The 19,560-nt window shown below is 43.2% G+C and overlaps 1 protein-coding gene across 1 annotated transcript in view; it reads left to right on the forward strand.

Moving 5' to 3' along the window:
- Window positions 1-399: 399 nt before the first annotated feature.
- The window catches only part of LOC127955907 (uncharacterized), a 44,733-nt gene continuing 25,572 nt past the window's right edge, over window positions 400-19,560 (forward strand). Inside the window, exons 1-3 of the mRNA XM_052553534.1 lie at window positions 400-445; window positions 563-647; window positions 861-1,089. Of these exons, the coding sequence (XP_052409494.1) occupies window positions 579-647; window positions 861-1,089 (298 nt within the window). The 5' untranslated portion in view covers window positions 400-445; window positions 563-578. The remainder of the gene's footprint in view (window positions 446-562; window positions 648-860; window positions 1,090-19,560) is intronic.

Here is a 19,560-nt window from a genome sequence, read left to right on the forward strand (position 1 = left end):
GATTATTCAGAAATAAAGTTAAGGAAAAGTGAGCATAAGCAATACTTATTTCTAGAACACACACAGATTAATATTTCAAAACCATAGAAAGCATCAAAATATGTTGAATACATGATCTTAAGAAAAGTAATATTATTATTATTAATTATTCTTTATGAGTTCTTATATGAATATTAACAATCCAAAAAGTCGATTCATCAAATATTATCACTTATAACTTTAAATACACTATACTAAACACACTTAAAGTCACCTGTGGTGATGATATTTAACTCTTGGTTTCTTGTTTAATCAGTTATAATATGCTATATTCTTAACAACACATATTTATTTATTTCTAGACTTAAGCTCAGCCCCCTTCTGATGGACAGTTTATAAAGAGCAGCAGAGATGATTTCCTTCACTCTTCTCAGTCATGGACTTCTCTGCACAGGAATAAAATCAGGTACTTTTTAATTTAGTTGTAATTAATACCATTCCAGTTGTTGTTGTTTTTCTAATCTTACATTTATCTTATTTATATTCCATCACTGTTAAATACTAACCAAAGTTTATGTAATAGAGTATCCAGAACCACGATGGTCAAGATTGCAGTCGTCAATCAGACTCCTTACACCTGGTACTTTGCCAAAGAGGAAAAGGGAGTGGTACGATCTTACACCGCATTCACTACACAAGATTATTTATGCAATTTTATATTCTATGTTCAGCTTTATAGTGCATTTTGCCTAGTTAGCATGTCCTACAGTTAGCCAGATAATAACTGAGAGCATGACACAATATCTCACAACAATATCAGTCATTTTTATCACTGCTTTTCTAATGAAAAAACGGATGTACTGTATACTTCTGCTCCCCAGTATAAACGCATCGGTCCTCACAGCAGAAATTCCTATGAGGAGTCTCTGGCAATCCATCGCTACATCTACATCAGATATGGAAATCACTCAAAGTATTGTTTTAAATATGAGTTCAACTCCTATAAACATAGAGGCAACACGTCTTTTATCCTAAAGGAAACCTTCAGCCGTTCCCAGATTCAGTTGACCTGCACCTCTGAGAGCAGCGTTCATCACTGTCCCAACTATGGTAAGTTCTTGCAAATGTGTCAAAATGTCAAATTTCTGCACTACACCGTAAAGCCAAACGTTTTTGGATCACAACCATATGTGCTACTTGAACATCCCATTCAAAATGTATTTCCACTTTGCTGTTATTAAAAAAAGAGAACTTTAATTATTTGTCAAAAAAATCTATTTAGGTAAGAAATTGGTTTAAAATTTTAATTATGAAGATAAACTAATCAACTAATCAGAATACATTTCAAACAACATCACAGAAAGCTCTAAGCAAAAACTCCTCATTCATACCTTTTGTAAATAAACCATTCAAATTAAATATCCAAAAATCCCTTCTCATCTTCCTTGTATAATCAATGTTACCACCCCTTGTTAAAAAAATATGACATTTTATGATTACATTCACAGAAATGTTTTGCAACAGGACTCTTTAAAGGTCCCGTGATGAGGATTATTTTCTTTTAAATGCTTTTTTCATGTTTCCTGAGGTGCACTTATATTGTTAGTATGATTTTTACATGTAAAATAGAAGGCATTTTTATATCTTGATTTTAGCCCTCTGGCTTGAATGCTCTGAAGGGGCGTGTCTGCTGTGAGACTCAGAGTAAATGTCAACTGTTGTGATTGGCTGACATCTCTGCATTCGAAATGCGTATTACATATGGAACCCCTCTCAAATGACTTTTCCTACATGTTTTTTTTTACTGTTACATCTGTCGAGGTTAACAAATCTTGGAAGTGTTGATTATAGCATTATTTTTTCAATCTTTTCCCATCACATGAAAGGCTGCAGTGATGAGCATTGAGTAGACAGAGTCTGATTATCGCGTGGATGCAGTGATCTCGTCATTGTGACATGTTTTCTCTCACAAGATGCTTTCACCACTACTAACAGCAAACACAACATCGACATGAAAACAGTAAGAGCTTCGAGTGCAGCATAACAGCGTCATTGATTATAACAGCAGTTTTGCCCAGTGTGCAGATATACTCACGATGTGTGATTGACAGCTCCGAACAATATGAAGGAAGCGTTCTTTGATCGCTCTCTGTAGTTAAACCACAATTTAAATAACAGATTTGTTTCATGCTACTAAGAGAAACATTCAAGATCGAGAAACAGATCGTTTAGTCACTGGCTTGATTCACTGATGCATAAACAGTATTAAATGATTTAGAAAGAAAGTCTATGTGAACTTGAATAATTAGCTACACATCAGAAATCATTGATCACAGACATTAATGAACACTGTTACTCAGTGTGCTGTCGAATCCATATTGTAAATGTCTGTTTGTAACGCCTGTGCTGACATTGTGACTGGATTATATGTAAATGTTTGGGCGGGCAAAGCAGAGAAAGGGGAGGTAACCTTTCCCCTTATGACCTCATAAGGGGAAGATTCCAGATCGGCCAGTCTGAGATCTCATTTTCTCAAAGTCAGAACAGGACACCCAGAGCTTGGTTTACACTTACACAGCCATTGTGTTGTTTTCATATGGATTACTTTATCACAGAATATCTGTTGTTGGCAGCACTTCTTTAGTTCAAAAGTAGACATGTCAGGCTTTTCGTTGAGTATTCACGGAGTTACAGTTAATTTTAATTACGCGTTTTTAAATGAATATCACTGCAGAGAAAGGCTGCAGACAATACACCTTGTTTGCTATCTTTATTTTATAAATGAGTTTTGTTATGTCTTTTTTAAAAAAAGTAGACCCTTTACAGATTCGATTGATGTATTGCTCTTATCTGTACGATCAAAACTGAAAGTGTAATTTAAGTTCTTTTTGGGGTTATCAGGAGAAGATGCCTCAACACGCGCATACGGGTGAAACGACTCCAGAGGGTTAACTGTTCATGAGGTAGATAGCCTGGGGGAAGAAACTGTTCTTGTGCCTTGCTGTTCTGGTGTTTGTGGCTCTGAGGCGCCGGCCAGATGACACAAGTTCAAAGATGGGGTGACTTGGATGTGAGGGATCCAGAGTGATTTTCTGAGCCCTTTTCCTCACTCTGGATGTAAACAGTTCTTGAAGGGTGGGCAGGGGAGCACCAATAATCCTTTCAGCTGTCCGAACAGTTCTCTGTAGTCTTCTGATGTCTGATTTAGAAGCTGAGCTGAACCAGACAGTTACTGAAGTGCACAGTACAGACTCAATGACGGCCGAGTAGAACTATTTCAGCAGCTCCTGTGGCAGGTTAAACTTCCTCAGCTGGCGAAGGAAGTACAACCTCTGCTGGGCCTTTTTTTTGTTTGAGTTAATTTGAGTTAATGTGAATGTCCCACTTCAGGTCCTGAGAGATGGTGGTTCCCAGGAATCTGAATGACTCCACTGCAGTCACAGGGCTGTTCATGATGGTGAGTGGGGAAAGTGCAGGGGGGTTTCTCCTGAAGTCCACGATCATCTCCACTGTTTTGAGCGTGTTCAGCTCCAGGTTGTTAAGACTGCACCAGACAGCCAGCTGCTCAACCTCTTGTCTGTAAGCAGACTCGTCACCGTCCTGGATGAGGCCGATGACTGTAGTGTCATCTGCAAACTTCAGGAGCTTGACAGAGGGGTCTTTAGAGGTGCAGTCGGTTTACAGGGAGAAGAGCAGTGGGGAGAGAACACATCTCTGAGGGGCGCCAGTGTTGATGGAGCAGCTGTTTGACATGTTAACTGTTTTTCCCCAGTCTCACTATCTGTCAGAAAGCTGAGAGAGCTGTCGGAGAGCTGGGTCAGTTTGGTCTGGAGGGCTATTGGGATGATGGTGGGATGATAAGCCAGAACCAGTTTTTCAAATGACTTCATGACGACAGATGTTAGAGCCACAGGTCTGTAGTCGTTAAGTCTTGTTGTCTTGGATTTCTTTGAAACGGGGATGATGGTGGAGCATTTGAAGCAGGAAGACACAACTCCAGAGATCTGTTGAAAATCTGTACACCACCATTCATTGATGTAAAAGCAAGCTCTCTGAGTCTAACAGCGCCATAAACAGAAGACATATTTTATTGTGAATTATTGCGCTATTATTCTGAGTTCCATCTGTTAAGCATGCAGCAGCGCTCATTTCTCTTGCGTAAGCCTCACCCACTCCTGACAGCAAAACTGATATATCTGCATGACTTTCTAACATTTACAGATGAAAAATATATCTGTGATATGTCAGTTATGCAATGAGGAAAACACAATGTCTTAAATGCATTAAATGGCACAAATATTCGCTGTTTGCCATGGTGGATCGATTTGATCCATGATCAACTTAAGAATAAGCTGCACATCAAATTATCCTTACTCACTGAACCTGGATCGAATTAGTGAGATTGAACTTAAATTGTCGTTTATGAAACCACTTTGGTCCCGATTGTTTCGTTAGGTTATTAGAAGTCAGGTTTTGGACTTTAATCCCTGCTTTTCTTAGAATCTTTTATAAAACAGCCCCCATTGCTGCTTCCTCAATAAAGTTTATGAATCTCACGTGTTTTAAGCCTTGTCAGTTTAAATATTAAAGTGATTTAAAGTGACAGAACGGAATAGATTTCAACACGGTACTTAAAAGCTGTGATTTGACCTTTTCTGAAAGAGATTTAAATGCTTTAGTCACGTGTGTTGTGATAAATAATTTCTGTTCACAACGGCAGTGCCACTGAATGCACACAAACGCACGCACACACACACACACACACAGCCACAGCTCGGTTTGGAGAGCACATGAGTAGGCTACCAAATTGAGCTTACTTTCATGCCTTCATCAGCAAATGCACACAAAGAGCACGTCAGAATGACAGTCTTGAGAAGTATCCACGTAAATAGTATTGTTTCCGATCTGCAATTTACCCCAAACCAGCAGGTTTATGACTTCTTCAAACCCTAATACTGCTCTGTCCAGCAATATCAGCTTAATTAATAGGCAGTTGCACTTATTATGGACTTAACATTGCTTTCAAGGTCTTCTTCCTCCGTTTCAAAACATCCGTGTACAAAATGTAAAGAAATGCTTATATTACTTCACTGGCCATCGGAGCGAACCAACTGCGTGACATCACACACAGTGGTACTGCAAGAGGGCGGCACGCTTGCTCCAAAAGCTATAACAAAATAACCTTTATTATTTTAAACGGTTACATTAATCATGTTATTTTTTTATTATTATTAAAATGGAAGTTATTTTACCAAAAGGGTTAATTCACCCAAAAATGAAAATTCTTTAATTAATTACTCACCCTCATGTAATTTCAAACCCATAAGACCTTTGTTCATCATTGGAACACAAATGAAGATATTTTTGAAAATATATTTATATTTTGGAATCTGAGAGCTGTCTGTCCCTGCATAGACAGCAGTGCAACTGAAATGGTCCAAAAGAAAATGTCCAGAAATGTACCAAGGAGATCTGTAAATTATTCCATGTGACATCAGTGGTAGTTCCGCAATTTACAAAGCTATGAGAATTCTTTTTGTGCACAAAATAAAACAATAAAATAAAATTTAATCAACAAATTGGCTCCTCCGCGTCACCCTGGGGCCATTTTGGAGAATGTCTGCTGGATGTACAGTAGGTAAACTGTAATTCAGTTGCGTGTTAAAATCATTTGCGAAAGTACCACCAGGTGGCGCAAAGGGACGGATAGCGAAATGAATTTGTCAGGGATTGGTAAGGGAGGAACTCAAGTGCAGACAGGATTCTCAACACAAAAGGGTTTATTTACAAAAAGGGAAAACAAAAACCCACGAGGGGGAAAACAGGACTAGGGCAGATACAACAAATACTAAATAGGACTGATTAAACAAGATAAACAAAGACTCAAAACAGGAGAACACTAACTACAAATAACACTCATGGTTAAACAGGATACAATATCTCAAAGGGGAATACTCTTTCACAAGGCTGACAGGTAGGAACACATATGAGGAACACAATGAACCGATGCAAGACAGAGCACACTAGGAAAGCTAAATAGGGGGAACAATCAAGACACGACAGGTGGCACAGATGGGACAATCAAGACACGACTAGGTTAACAAGGGGGGCGGGGCAAGGGAACGAGACAACACAAGCACATGGTCCAAAGACAAGGCCATGTGCTTGTACACAAAACACGGGTCTGCCATGATCCTGCCTCAAGACTAGGAAAAATCAAGGACACGAGGGCAGAATCATGACAGAACCCCTCCCTTAAGGAGCGGCTTCCAGACGCTCCTTAAGGGAGGAATCTTAGGAGGACAGGACGAAGGCTGACGACGGGGGGTACGGGCAGGTCTGGGTGGTGAGGGGCGGGGAGGGGTCTCGGGACAACTGACAGGGGACATGACAGGAGCAGACAAGGGACGCGGGGCAACACTTACGGGACGCGGGGCAAGACTTACGGGACGCGGGGAGACGACAGCTGGACACGGGGGGACAACATCTACTGGACACGGGGGGACAACATCTACTGGACACGGGGGGACAACAGGACACGGGACACCTACGGGACACGGGGCAACATTAACGGGACACGGGGCCACATAAACAGGACACATGACTACATCAGCAGGACACGAGGCAACACTCACGGGACACGGGGAGACGACATCTACGGGACACGGGGAGACAACGGCAGGACACTCAGGATTTCTGGGGACAGGGTCCGGGGACAAGACAGGACTGACGGGGACTTCTAGGATCCGGACAAGACTAGACAAATAATCTGAAAAGGCTTTAGCAGCTAGGATAATTGGCATCTCCTTACGAGATGAGACAGACTGTACTAGAGTCCTTGCTGCAGAGTCGGCCGCGGCACTCTCCTCCGCTCTCACGACTGCAGACTTGCATACAGCTCTCTTCTTTGCCGGCCCGGGCACGCCAGCGCTCACCGCTGCTGGCTCGGGCACGCTCACCGCTGCTGGCTCGGGCACGCTCACCGCTGCAGGAGGCAACAGAGTCGCAGGACCGGGAGACCCCTTCTTCCTCCTCTTCCTTCTAGGCCACGGTGCAGAGGTCACCGCTGGGACAGAGACGGGTTGGGGAAGTTCGGTCTCGGGCTGGGCAGACTCTGACGCCGACGCCTCCGAGGCTGACTCCCACGACAATCGTCTCCCTCGCTTCATGGGGAGACTGCAGGCTGTGGAAGGCGCCTCAGGGCTCTGGGGGGGACTTGCCTGATCCCCCAGGGTTGCCACGGCCAGGACACGACCCTCTGGAATCGTTGGCAGGTGGGTAGGTGGAGGGGACCTCTGTGGCTCCTCCTCTCGACCGCTTGCTCCGGAGCGACCTCCCCTGGTCCCCCGGAACACCACTAGGCGAGAGCCCTCAAAACCATCCCGCTTGCTGGCTGATGACATCCAGCATTGCCTCCTGTCTGCTGAGTTCCCTTTTGGTCGGTTCATTCTGTCAGGGATTGGTAAGGGAGGAACTCAAGTGCAGACAGGATTCTCAACACAAAAGGGTTTATTTACAAAAAGGGAAAACAAAAACCCACGAGGGGGAAAACAGGACTAGGGCAGATACAACAAATACTAAATAGGACTGATTAAACAAGATAAACAAAGACTCAAAACAGGAGAACACTAACTACAAATAACACTCACGGTTAAACAGGATACAATATCTCAAAGGGGAATACTCTTTCACAAGGCTGACAGGTAGGAACACATATGAGGAACACAATGAACCGACGCAAGACAGAGCACACTAGGAAAGCTAAATAGGGGGAACAATCAAGACACGACTAGGTTAACAAGGGGGGCGGGGCAAGGGAACGAGACAACACAAGCACATGGCCCAAAGACAAGGCCATGTGCTTGTACACAAAACACGGGTCTGCCATGATCCTGCCTCAAGACTAGGAAAAATCAAGGACACGAGGGCAGAATCATGACAGAATTTAATTGTAAAATGAGATAAAAGAAGAAAGTAAAACAACAAAAACATATACATATAACATTGTAAAATGCAAAAAAAAAAAAACATAATAAAAATGTACAATTTGTTAATTTCAAAATGTAGGATAGTCTTAGGCTACAGACTACTAAACAAAAATTAAAAGAAGACCTTTACACAAAGGATCATATGCATGCTATTTTTATTTTTCAGTAAATAAATATAAGGCCTATGTGTGTTAGCTAAATGTTTTAATTTCATTTTCATTTCGGTTCATTCTTGGTTTTAAAAAAAAATCTTAACTTTCATATGCAGAGCGAAATGGGAACGGTCGAGCAATAATTATTATTAACTCTGTTATTATTCTTGATTTTTTCCAAGCTACCAACACTTTGCATTTTTGAATTATGCCTTATGTGTGACAAAAAATTAAGTATTATTTGTTTCAGCTGATCGTGCTGGTGCCTCGTGCACATATTCACTGGAAACATCCGTCGTTCACCAGACATTCGGCGTGAGCACTTTGACATATTGTTAATTATGATTTTTTTTCCATCGATACTGAAACACATGTGAACTACACAGCCGTTTGATTTCTCCTGAGTTAGAGAAGGAGAAAGCCCAATCTTACCTTATGCTTAGCTTTAAATTATTATTATTATTTGTTTTTTTATTACTAAGCCTATATTATTATATACTGCAATTATATTTATCCATTAGAATGATATATTTTTAATTCTAGTTTTGTTCTGATAAATTTGTTAAATTTAAAGGATTTGTTGTAATGTGAAGGGAACTAAAAATATCCTGTTTGTACATTATAACATTATTAGGCCAGCCGTTATTATTTCTAAATGTAATATAATGCAACTTATACCCGACTTATATTTTTTCCTCTCACAAACTGATTTATAAAAAAAAAAAAAACATGCAGCAAACGAAAATAGGTGATTGATCCGTTAAAATAAAACCTATACACGACTCATATATTTTTTTCCTCTGACAAACTTAATAAAAAAAAATAAAGAAAACATCATAGCAAATGAAAATAGGCGATTAATCCGTTAAAATGTGTTACTCTTGGTTAACAGTAATTATAATTATTTTACTTCAGAACAGAGCCTGGGCCTAATCCAGGTTTTTTTTTCTATTGCATCTGAAAATGACTTTGTGCATCACATTCACTTCACGTGCTCTGGTGCAGATCAGCCTCCCGCGTTGCTCAGCTATGGACGATTTAAAAATGTTTGATATAAAGGTTGCTGTCCCATTTTATACAGGAATTGTTCATGTAAAAAAATCTAATTATATTGTTAGTTCTAATTATATTATTAACACAAGCTCATTTAGGCTATTGAACATGCACTGTGACATTTTATCATTTTTTACTTAGTTAAAAGTTAGTTTAATAGTATTTAAATTCAAGTAAAAAAAGGTTTTAATTGCTTAAATTACTTTTATTAATTAATAATATGTTATCATGTTTATTAAATACGTGTTTATTCTTTAAGAAAATAAGGGACGATCTGAATATTTGTTTTGCTTTACCTATTTATGTAGGCTACAATTATTTAAAAATAAATAAATAAAAAATAATAAAATAATGTCATTAAAAAATCAGAATCAGAATGAGCTTTATTGCCAGGTATGTTTACACATACGAGGAATTTGTTTTCGTGACAGAAGCTCCGCAGTACAACAGAATGACAGCGACAGAACATAAAACACATAATAAAAGAATAGAAAATACAAATAAGTAGATGGTGAATGACAATATACAAATTGACAATTGTAGGCAGGTATATTACAAAATGCAGTTATGTATGTACATGTATATTATGTGTAAAATTTAAGTGTATACTAAGTATGTGTGTTAGATAAATAAGTGTATGTGTATATAAATATAAAGTGTAGTGTGTTCGCCGTTATTATCAGCTGTTCATAAGATGGATTGCCTGAGGGAAGAAACTGGTCCTGTGTCTGGTCGTTCTAGTGCTCAGTGCTCTGTAGCATCGACCAGATGGCAACAGTTCAAAGAGGGAGTGTGCTGGATGTGAGGGGTCCAGAGTGATTTTGACAGCCCTTTTTCTCACTCTGGATAAGTACAGTTCTTGAATAGAAGGGAGGGTTGTACCGATGATTCTCTCAGCAGTCCGGACTACCCTCTGTAGTCTTCTGAGGTCAGATTTAGAAGCTGAGCTGAACCAGACAGTTACTGAAGTGCAGAGGATGGATTCAATGATGGTGGAGTAGAACTGTTTCAGCAGCTCCTGTGGCAGGTTAAATTTCCTCAGCTGGCGAAGGAAGTACAACCTCTGCTGGGCCTTTTTCACAATGGAGTCAATGTGAATGTCCCACTTCAGGTCCTGAGAGATGGTGGTTCCCAGGAACCTGAATGACTCCACTGCAGTCACAGTGCTGTTCATGATGGTGAGTGGGGGGAGTGCAGAGGGGTTTCTCCTGAAGTCCACGATCATCTCCACTGTTTTGAGCGTGTTAAGCTCCAGGTTGTTGAGAGTGCACCAGACAGCCAGCTCTTTAACCTCCTGTCTGTAAGCAGACTCGTCACCGTCCTGGATGAGGCCGATGAGTGTGGTGTTGTCTGCAAACTTCAGGAGCTTGACAGAGGGGTCCTTAGATGTGCAATCATTAGTGTACAGGGAGAAGAGCAGTGGGGAGAGAACGCAGCCCTGGGGAGCTCCGGTGCTGATTGTACGGGTGCTGGATGTGTATTTTCCCAGCCTCACTAGCTGCTGCCTGTCTGTCAGGAAGCTGTTGATCCACTGACAGACGGAGGTGGGCACGGAGAGCTGATTTAGTTTGGGCAGGAGGAGGTTGGGGATGATCGTGTTGAAGGCGGAGCTGAAGTCCACAAACAGGATCCTCACATAAGTCCCCGGTCTGTTTAGGTGTTGCAGAACATAATGCAGTCCGATGTTTACTGCATCATCCACAGACCTGTTTGCTCTGTAGGCAAACTGAAGAGGATCCAGCAAGGGCCCAGTGATGTCCTTCAGGTGGGCCAGCACCAGTTTTTCAAATGACTTCATGACTTCAGACGTTAGAGCCACCAGAGATGTATAGTAACGAAGTAGAAGTACTTCACTACTGTACTTAAGTACTAAAAGGCGGTATCTGTACTTTACTAGAGTATCATTTTTTTCTCCTACTTCGACTTTTACTTCAGTACATATTTTCGCTGAGTTTAATACTTTTACTCCGATATTTTTTTATGTGCTGCATCGTTACTCGTTACAATTATAAAAATGTTATGAATCATTCCATTACAAATCCACATTACCACTGCCAGAACTGTAGATGGCACGTTTGATGAAGCTGGCACATCATTGAGCGAATCAAGCGAGACTGCGCGTGCTGACTGAACTGCTGTGAAGAGAGAGATGAACACCGAGCCGAGCCAGATAATGAACAATAGACTGACTCGTTCACGAGTCAAGAACCGGTTGCATCGGTTCTCGGGATCACCAGTAGTTCTTTCTGACAGTTCGATTCAATAAACCAGTTGAAGAAAACAATTCACCGATTATTTTGCTCTCGACGTAATGGCGTCATTGGCATTGACTGCAAGCCTCCAAGCCTTCGGTTTACCTGGGCTCATAACATTAGCACAGAATTCGGTTCACGAATCGGATTCGTCTGACAGAAACGGTTCTTGACTCGTGAACGGGTCAGTCTGTTGTTCGTTATCTGGCTCGGCTCGGTGTTCATCTTCAGTTCTCTATTCACATCAGTTCAGTCAGTGTACCGTTTGAGTAAATGAATTACTCCGGGATATTGGTTTGTTTGAACTCAGAGGGAGTGTCAGACACATTAAAAAAGTTAACAGCTTAAGTCATTTGTGGATTAATGCGTATTGGAGACGCGAACCGTTTAAAACGATTCAGTTCGATTTGGTGAATTGGTTCAAAAAGATCCGGTTACATCGAATGATTCGTTCGCGAACCAGATATCACAAACTGCTTTGTTTTTAACTGTCTTACAACAGAAACGGAAGAGAAGACAATGCTGAATAAAGTCGTAGTTTTTGCTATTTTTGGACCAAAATGTATTTTTGATGCTTCAAAATATTCTAACGGACCCTCTGATGTCACATGGACTACTTTGATGATGTTTTTCTTACCTCTCAATGGAGGGACTGAGAGCTCTCAGACTAAATCTAAAATATCTTAGACAGTGTTCCAAAAATAAACGGAGGTCTTACGGGTTTGAAACAACATGAGGGTAAGTGACATAATTTAGCAAATTGGGCGAACTAACCCTGTAACCATTTTTGTTTACAAGAAGTTACAGTCAAAGGAATTGTGATTGTCCTTTAGGTTAATCATTTGAAATAGTAAAAACAATATGTTCAAACTTTTGACTACTTTCTTTAATAACTACATAACACAATACTTGTAATTTTACTTTCAGTACTTGAGTAGTAAATTTTAAAATAGACTACTTGCAATACTTAAGTACAAAAATTTTTGAATACTTTAGTACTTCTACTTAAGTGTGGTGCTTAAAGAGCACTTCAACTTCTACTCAAGTCACTTTTTTGATAGAGCACTTGTACTTTTACTCAAGTATGGGTCTCTAGTACTTTATACATCTCTGAGAGCCACAGGCCTGTTGTAACGGTGAATGACTCGACTTGGGATCCATTTGCAAGCTTTTATTAGAACACTCGTAGTCGTACAGGCGAAGGGTCAGGATCAGCAAACACAGTGTAACAGGAATATCAGAATCGTAGTCAATACCAAGCAGTGGGTCGGGGTAACAAGCAAGTATCACAGTCCGTATAACAATCAGGGTTCAAAGGTAGGCAGCAAAGGTTCATAGATCGATAAACAACAAAGGTTGGCAACTGGGAAAACAAGACAGGGTAAAACGCTCAGAAAAGTTAGCCGTGGCAGTAACAAGACCTCGCAATGAGGTGATGCAAAGGTCTGGCTTATATGGCAGTCTCTGATAGGGAACACCTGGCCGGTGATCAGTCCAAGGTACGGAGCTATTGGGTAATGTAGTCAGTATCAGTGTACGTGAGTGTTTGGATGCCTGTAAGTGTCAGTATTCGGGTGATGGTGCCCTCTGCTGGCCACTGGAGGGACTCACGGGGTTTGTATCCGTGACAGAGCCCCCTCCCTGCGAACGCCTCCTGGCGTGAGGTGGAGGACGACGTCGGGGTCTACCTCGAGGTCGAGGGGCCGGTTTCTCTGGATGTTCTCTATGAAAATCTGTGGTTAAGTTGGGGTCAAGAATGTCCTCGGCATTGACCCAGGAACGTTCCTCTGGACCGTACCCCTCCCAGTCAACCAAGTATTGGAGGACTCGTCCCCGACGTCTCGAATCAAGCAGCTCTCGCACCTGATAGGTCTCCTCGCTCTCCACCTGAACCGGTTGGGGACTCTGCTCACGGGACCTCCCCTCGCCCTCCTCCTCAGGGGCAGCAGCGGGCTTGAGCAATGACATGTGGAAAGTGGGAGAAATACGATATGTGTTAGGCAAAGCAAGGCGGAATGAAACAGGTGTGATTTGTTGTGTGATTTTGAATGGACCCACGTACCTTGGACTTAACTTTCGGCATGGCAATTTCATCCGAAGGTCTCTGGTGGACAGCCAGACCCATTGACCAGGTTGGAAAGTGTGTCCAGGGCGTCGACGACGGTCGGCCTGTTCCTTCAGGTGCCGTACAGCTTGTTGTAGGTGTACGTGGGCTTGATTCCATGTGTCCTCGCTTCGTTGAAGCCAATCAGTTACAGCAGGAACATTGGTGGGTTCACCTGACCAGGGAAACATGGGTGGTTGGTACCCTAGAATGCATTTGAAGGGGGTGATCCCAGTGGAAGGCTTGATCAGGGAGTTCTGTGCATATTCGGCCCATAGGAGAAATCGAGACCAGTCCTCTTGATGGGAGCTGCAGTAGGAGCGGAGGAACCGAGTGAGCTCCTGGTTGAGGCGTTCCACTTGACCGTTGGCCTCGGGGTGATAACCAGACGTGAGACTTACGTTGACCCCTAGAGCTTGAAAGAAATCCTTCCATAAACGAGAAGTGAATTGAGGGCCTCTATCCGAAACGATGTCGTCAGGTATGCCGTAAAACCTAAACACCCAATTACACAGGAGTTCGGCAGTCTGAAGAGCAGTGGGGAGTATGGGTAGAGGAATGAGGCGACATGCTTTGGAGAATCGATCGATGATTGTGAGTATGACCGTGTTACCCTGGGATAGGGGTAAGTCTGTGATGAAGTCTATGGCAAGGTGTGACCAGGGTCGTTGAGGGATAGGAAGAGGTTGAAGGAGTCCAGCTGGTAGTTGACGAGGGGTTTTGTGCATGTTACACGTCTGACAGTTCTGAATGAATTTAATAGTGTCGGGGTTGATTGTTTCCCACCAGAAGCGGTTCTTGAGGAGATGGAGTGTGGCTGTGATGCCGGGGTGACCAGAGGCAGGAAGACAGTGGATATGATCCAGGACTTGATCACGGTAGGGGGCAGGTACGTAGGTTTTATCCGGTGGACAGGCGGCTGGTGGTGCTTCTTGTGAATTGTGTTGTTCTATTAGAGTCATTATATCCCACTGGATGGGAGTATCCACCACATGGAAGGGCAAGATGCGTTCGGGGGTTGAGATGGAGGGGTCGTCATCATGGATACGTGACAAAGCATCGGCTTTAGTATTCTTGGAACCTGGGCGATATGTGACATTGAACTGAAACCGGGAGAAGAACAAGGACCATCTGGCTTGGCGTGGGTTGAGTCTAGGTATTCCAGATTTTTATGATCCGTAAAGACGGTGAAAGGATGAATAGCCCCTTCGAGCCAATGTCTCCACTCTTCAAACGCTGCTTTCATGGCTAACAGTTCTCTGTCTCCCACATCATAATTCCTCTCCGCCGGGTTGAGCTTGCGGGAGTAGAAAGCACAGGGATGAAGTTTCTCCTGAGGGCCTGGTCGCTGTGAGAGAACGGCCCCAATGCCAGTATTGGATGCGTCAACTTCGACTAAGAAGGTGAGAGAAGGGTCAGGGTGATGCAGGATAGGAGTGGTGACAAAGCGTTCCTTTAATTCCTTAAAGGCTTGACGGGGGGCCTCAGACCAGGTGAGACGATGTGTACCTTTTTTGATCATAGAAGTGAGAGGACTGACGACTGTACTGAAATTTCTGATGAAGCGTCTGTAGAAATTGGCAAACCCCAGGAACCGTTGTAGCTCCTTGAGAGTCTGAGGCTCTGGCCACTTGAGTACAGCAGAGACCTTACTGTCATCCATGGCAACTCCCCCCGGACTGATGACATAACCCAGGAAGGTAGTGGATGTAGTGTGAAACTCACACTTCTCGGCTTTGGCGTACAGTTGATGTTCGATGAGGCGCTGTAGCACAGTTCTGACGTGTTGAATATGATCCTGTAGGGTATTGGAGTAGATAAGGATATCGTCAATGTAGACCACAACAAACTTGTTCAGCATGTCCCTGAAGACATCATTAATGAAAGCCTGGAAGATGGACGGACTATTGACCAGTCCAAACGGCATAACCCGGTATTCATAGTGCCCGTTGGTTGTAGAAAAGGCCGTCTTCCATTCGTCACCCTCTCTGATGCGAATCAGGTTGTAAGCACAGCGTAAGTCAAGTTTGGTGTAGTATTGGGCAGTGCGAAGTTGTTCTAATGCAGCTGGAACCAGGGGAAGGGGATAACGGTACTTCACCGTGATCTCGTTGAGACCACGGTAATCAATGCAGGGTCTCAGACTGCCGTCTTTCTTCTTGACGAAGAAGAAACCAGCGGATGCAGGGGAAGTGGAAGGACGTATGAAGCCTTTTTCCAACTCTTCCTTGATGTATTTAGTCATGGCTTCGGATTCTGGGAGTGACAGTGGAAACACACAACCTTTGGGTGGATTGTGACCTGGTAGGAGATCAACAGCACAGTCATGGGGTCGATGAGGTGGTAATGTGTTTGCTTGGGTTTTGCTGAATGCTGCCTTGAGATCGTGATATTCCGCTGGTAGATTGGGAACCTCGGACGAATCACCAACGAGTGCACTGGGAGAGGAGAAATGGTAGATAGACATTTTGTTTGACATTTAGTGCTCCACTTTAATATCTGACCTTCCCTCCATGATACTAGTGGATCGTGCAGTCTCAGCCATGGTAGTCCCAGAATTATGGGTGTATTAGACGTGGGCAGAACGTAGAACTGAATGACCTCCTGGTGCAGTAAACCGGTTGTCATGGATAGACTTTGAGTAAGATGAGTGATGATACCAGTTCCCAGGGGACGACCATCTATGGTAGCTACAGACAGAGAGTTAGCACGGGGTATTAATGATACTTTGTTTGTTCTTGCAAACTCAGCTGACATGAAGTTCCCAGCCGCTCCAGAATCCAGTAAAGCAAATGTGGTCACTTGAACGTTGTTAATGGTTAGTTTCAGGGGTACAATCACACAGTTTACAGGATGGAGAGAGTGTAAGGATTCACTCACCAATTTGGACGAGACAGATGAGGGACGTGAAGGACAGCTGGCTCGTTGATGACCTGGGGATCCACAATACAGACATAGACGATTTGCCAAGCGACGATTCTTTTCTTCAGATGAGAGATGATAGGAATTAACTTGCATAGGTTCAGGGTCTTCAACAGACTGAGCTGCTTTAATGGCAGTGCTGACACGAGAACGGGGTTTACGTGAACGTTGCAGATTGTCAATTGCTATTGTCAGTTCGATTAAATCATTCAAACTTTTCCCTTCATCTCGACATGCCAGTTCAGCTTGTAATTCATGACTTAAACCTTTCCGAAACAGAACTTTTAAGGTGTCACTCACCCAGGTCGTTTGTGCTGCCCAGAGATGCTCACAAGTCTCTGAGCTAGAGTCCAAGTCAAGTCTCAAGTCTCTGAGCTAGAGTCCAAGTCAAGTCTCAAGTCTCTGAGCTAGAGTCCAAGTCAAGTCTCAAGTCTCTGAGCTAGAGTCCAAGTCAAGTCTCAAGTCTCTTTATTATATTAAGTCTCTGGTTATAATAAATGTTGCATCACGTACAGCGACCCATCCAAGCTGCTTAGAACACTGCATAGCTATATATAAGGAATTCAAAGCATGTAATATGTTATTATGACAACTCTATCTATTAGCATACAATATCAACTTTGATTTTGGTATATAATCAGTGTAAACAGGCTATTGCAACATGACAAAAACACCAAGAATGCTTTACTTTTAAGTTAATATCTGTATTTTGCATTTATGGATTCAGTAATGGCCTTCTGTCTGTCCTGGCTGTATAGCTGCACACCTTGTCTGGCTTAAGAATGAACAAAGCTACGCTGACTTATGTTATTCATACAATACCTACTCACAAATAAACATCAAAAACAAAGCCGGCTGCAATGAATTTCTGTGCAAAACAGCTTTTACTACAAACACTTCCACACAAGAACATTGTTATCACACAAGAACATTTTGATAGAGAACCAAGAATATTTAAAGCAGATAAAATTAGAATAAATAAAATGGAAATGTCTACATACTATTACTACTGTAAACTTTGCAAATAGGACATCAGCCCCTTCAAGTCAATGAACAATAACAAAGTGGGCTGCAATGAATATCTGTGCAAAACGTCATGGCTCCGCTCCTACCCAATGACAGAGGCACGCAGGTTTTTTTCCACTGGAGTACTCACGTGAAGGATGCGTGCACAACTAATAACTAATATCATCACGCTATAAAGCGTTGGCCTGCGCTGGGTGCGCCCCTCCCCCTATAACTGTTCTGTCTCGCGGAGGAGCTCATTTGTGTGCATCTGTATGAAACACGCGCTCTGAAACACGCATAGGAAAAAAGAGCGACAGAAAGAACGGCTCCCATCGTTCATGTTTATGAGCCGTTCAAAAGAATCGGTTCGTTCGCGAACGTCACAACTCTAACAGCGAGCTCATCTGACGTTTACTAAAAATTAACATTGTTCACGAGTCCCGGAGCTCGAGTCCGAGTCGAGTCTGAAGTCTTTCGAGGACGAGTCTCAAGTCGAGTCTGAAGTCACTGTTTGTGCGACTTAAGTCGCACTCGAGTCCGAGTCTCAAACTCGAGTCCCCATCTCTGGTGCTGCCAGTGTGCGGAAGTTCATAGCATACTCAGCAGCTGAAGATTTCCCTTGAGAGAGCTCTAGCAAGCGTTCACCAGCGCTCTTTCCCTCCTTGGGATGATCGAAAACCTCACGGAAGCGTGTGAGGAAATCGTTGAAGGAGGAGAAAGATGACCCATCCGTGCGCCATACAGCGGTAATCCAGTCAAGAGCCCTTCCGGTTAACAAAGAGCAAACAAAGGCAATCTTACCGTTGTCAGTGGAATAGAGCATGGGTTGTTGTTCCACAAACAGCGAACATTGAAGTAAGAAGCCTTTACATTTATTAGGGTCACCGTCAAATTTCTCAGGAAACGCCAGTCATGGGTTAATCTGAGAGGGTGTGGGAACCGCATGTGTAATGGCGGCCGCTGGTGGCGCGGGTGTTGTGACAACAGGACTGTGGAGATTCTGAATAGCTTTCACCAATTCCTCCGTGACGGCGGTAAGACGATTTAACTGTTGCTGATTAGCAGCGATCTGACTTGCCTGAGCTGCCAGGTTGGTGCAGAGATGTTCATATGCTGCTGGATCTTGTCCTGGCGAGGTCTTCTGTAACGGTGAATGACTCGACTTGGGATCCATTTGCAAGCTTTTATTAGAACACTCGTAGTCGTACAGGCGAAGGGTCAGGATCAGCAAACACAGTGTAACAGGAATATCAGAATCATAGTCAATACCAAGCAGTGGGTCGGGGTAACAAGCAAGTATCACAGTCCGTATAACAATCAGGGTTCAAAGGTAGGCAGCAAAGGTTCATAGATCGATAAACATCAAAGGTTGGCAACTGGGAAAATAAGACAGGGTAAAACGCTCAGAAAAGTTAGCCGTGGCAGTAACAAGACCTCGAAATGAGGTGATGCAAAGGTCTGGCTTATATGGCAGTCTCTGATAGGGAACACCTGGCCGGTGATCAGTCCAAGGTACGGAGCTATTGGGTAATGTAGTCAGTATCAGTGTACATGAGTATTTGGATGCCTGTAAGTGTCAGTATTCGGGTGATGGTGCCCTCTGCTGGCCACTGGAGGGACTCACGGGGTTCGTATCCGTGACACCTGTAGTCATTTAGTCCTGTAATGTTGGTTTTCTTAGGGATGGGGATGATGGTGGAGCGTTTGAAGCATGAAGGGACTTCGCACAGCTCCAGCGATCTGTTGAAGATCTGTGTGAAGATGGGGGCCAGCTGGTCAGCACAGGATTTCAGACAGGCTGGTGTAACACAATCTGGGCCTGGTGATTTTTTCCTTTTCTGCTTCCGGAAGACCTGGCGCACCGCATCCTCGCTAATCTGAATTGCAGGTGTAGGGGAGAGGGGGGATGCAGGAGGTGAGAATGGTGAGAGTGCTTGATTGGAGAGGTGTTCAGGATGGGTTGCAGGAGTTGTTAATGGTGTGAACGGTTGTTTGGAAAGGCATTCAGGGCTGGTTGCAGGAGTTGTGAATGGTGTGAATGGTTGTGTGGGGAGGCTTTCAGGGCAGGTGATGGGTGTTCTTTCAAACCTGCAGTAAAACTC

The sequence above is a fragment of the Carassius gibelio genome, chromosome B4, assembly GCF_023724105.1.
Source record: "Carassius gibelio isolate Cgi1373 ecotype wild population from Czech Republic chromosome B4, carGib1.2-hapl.c, whole genome shotgun sequence".
Lineage (NCBI taxonomy): Eukaryota > Metazoa > Chordata > Actinopteri > Cypriniformes > Cyprinidae > Carassius > Carassius gibelio.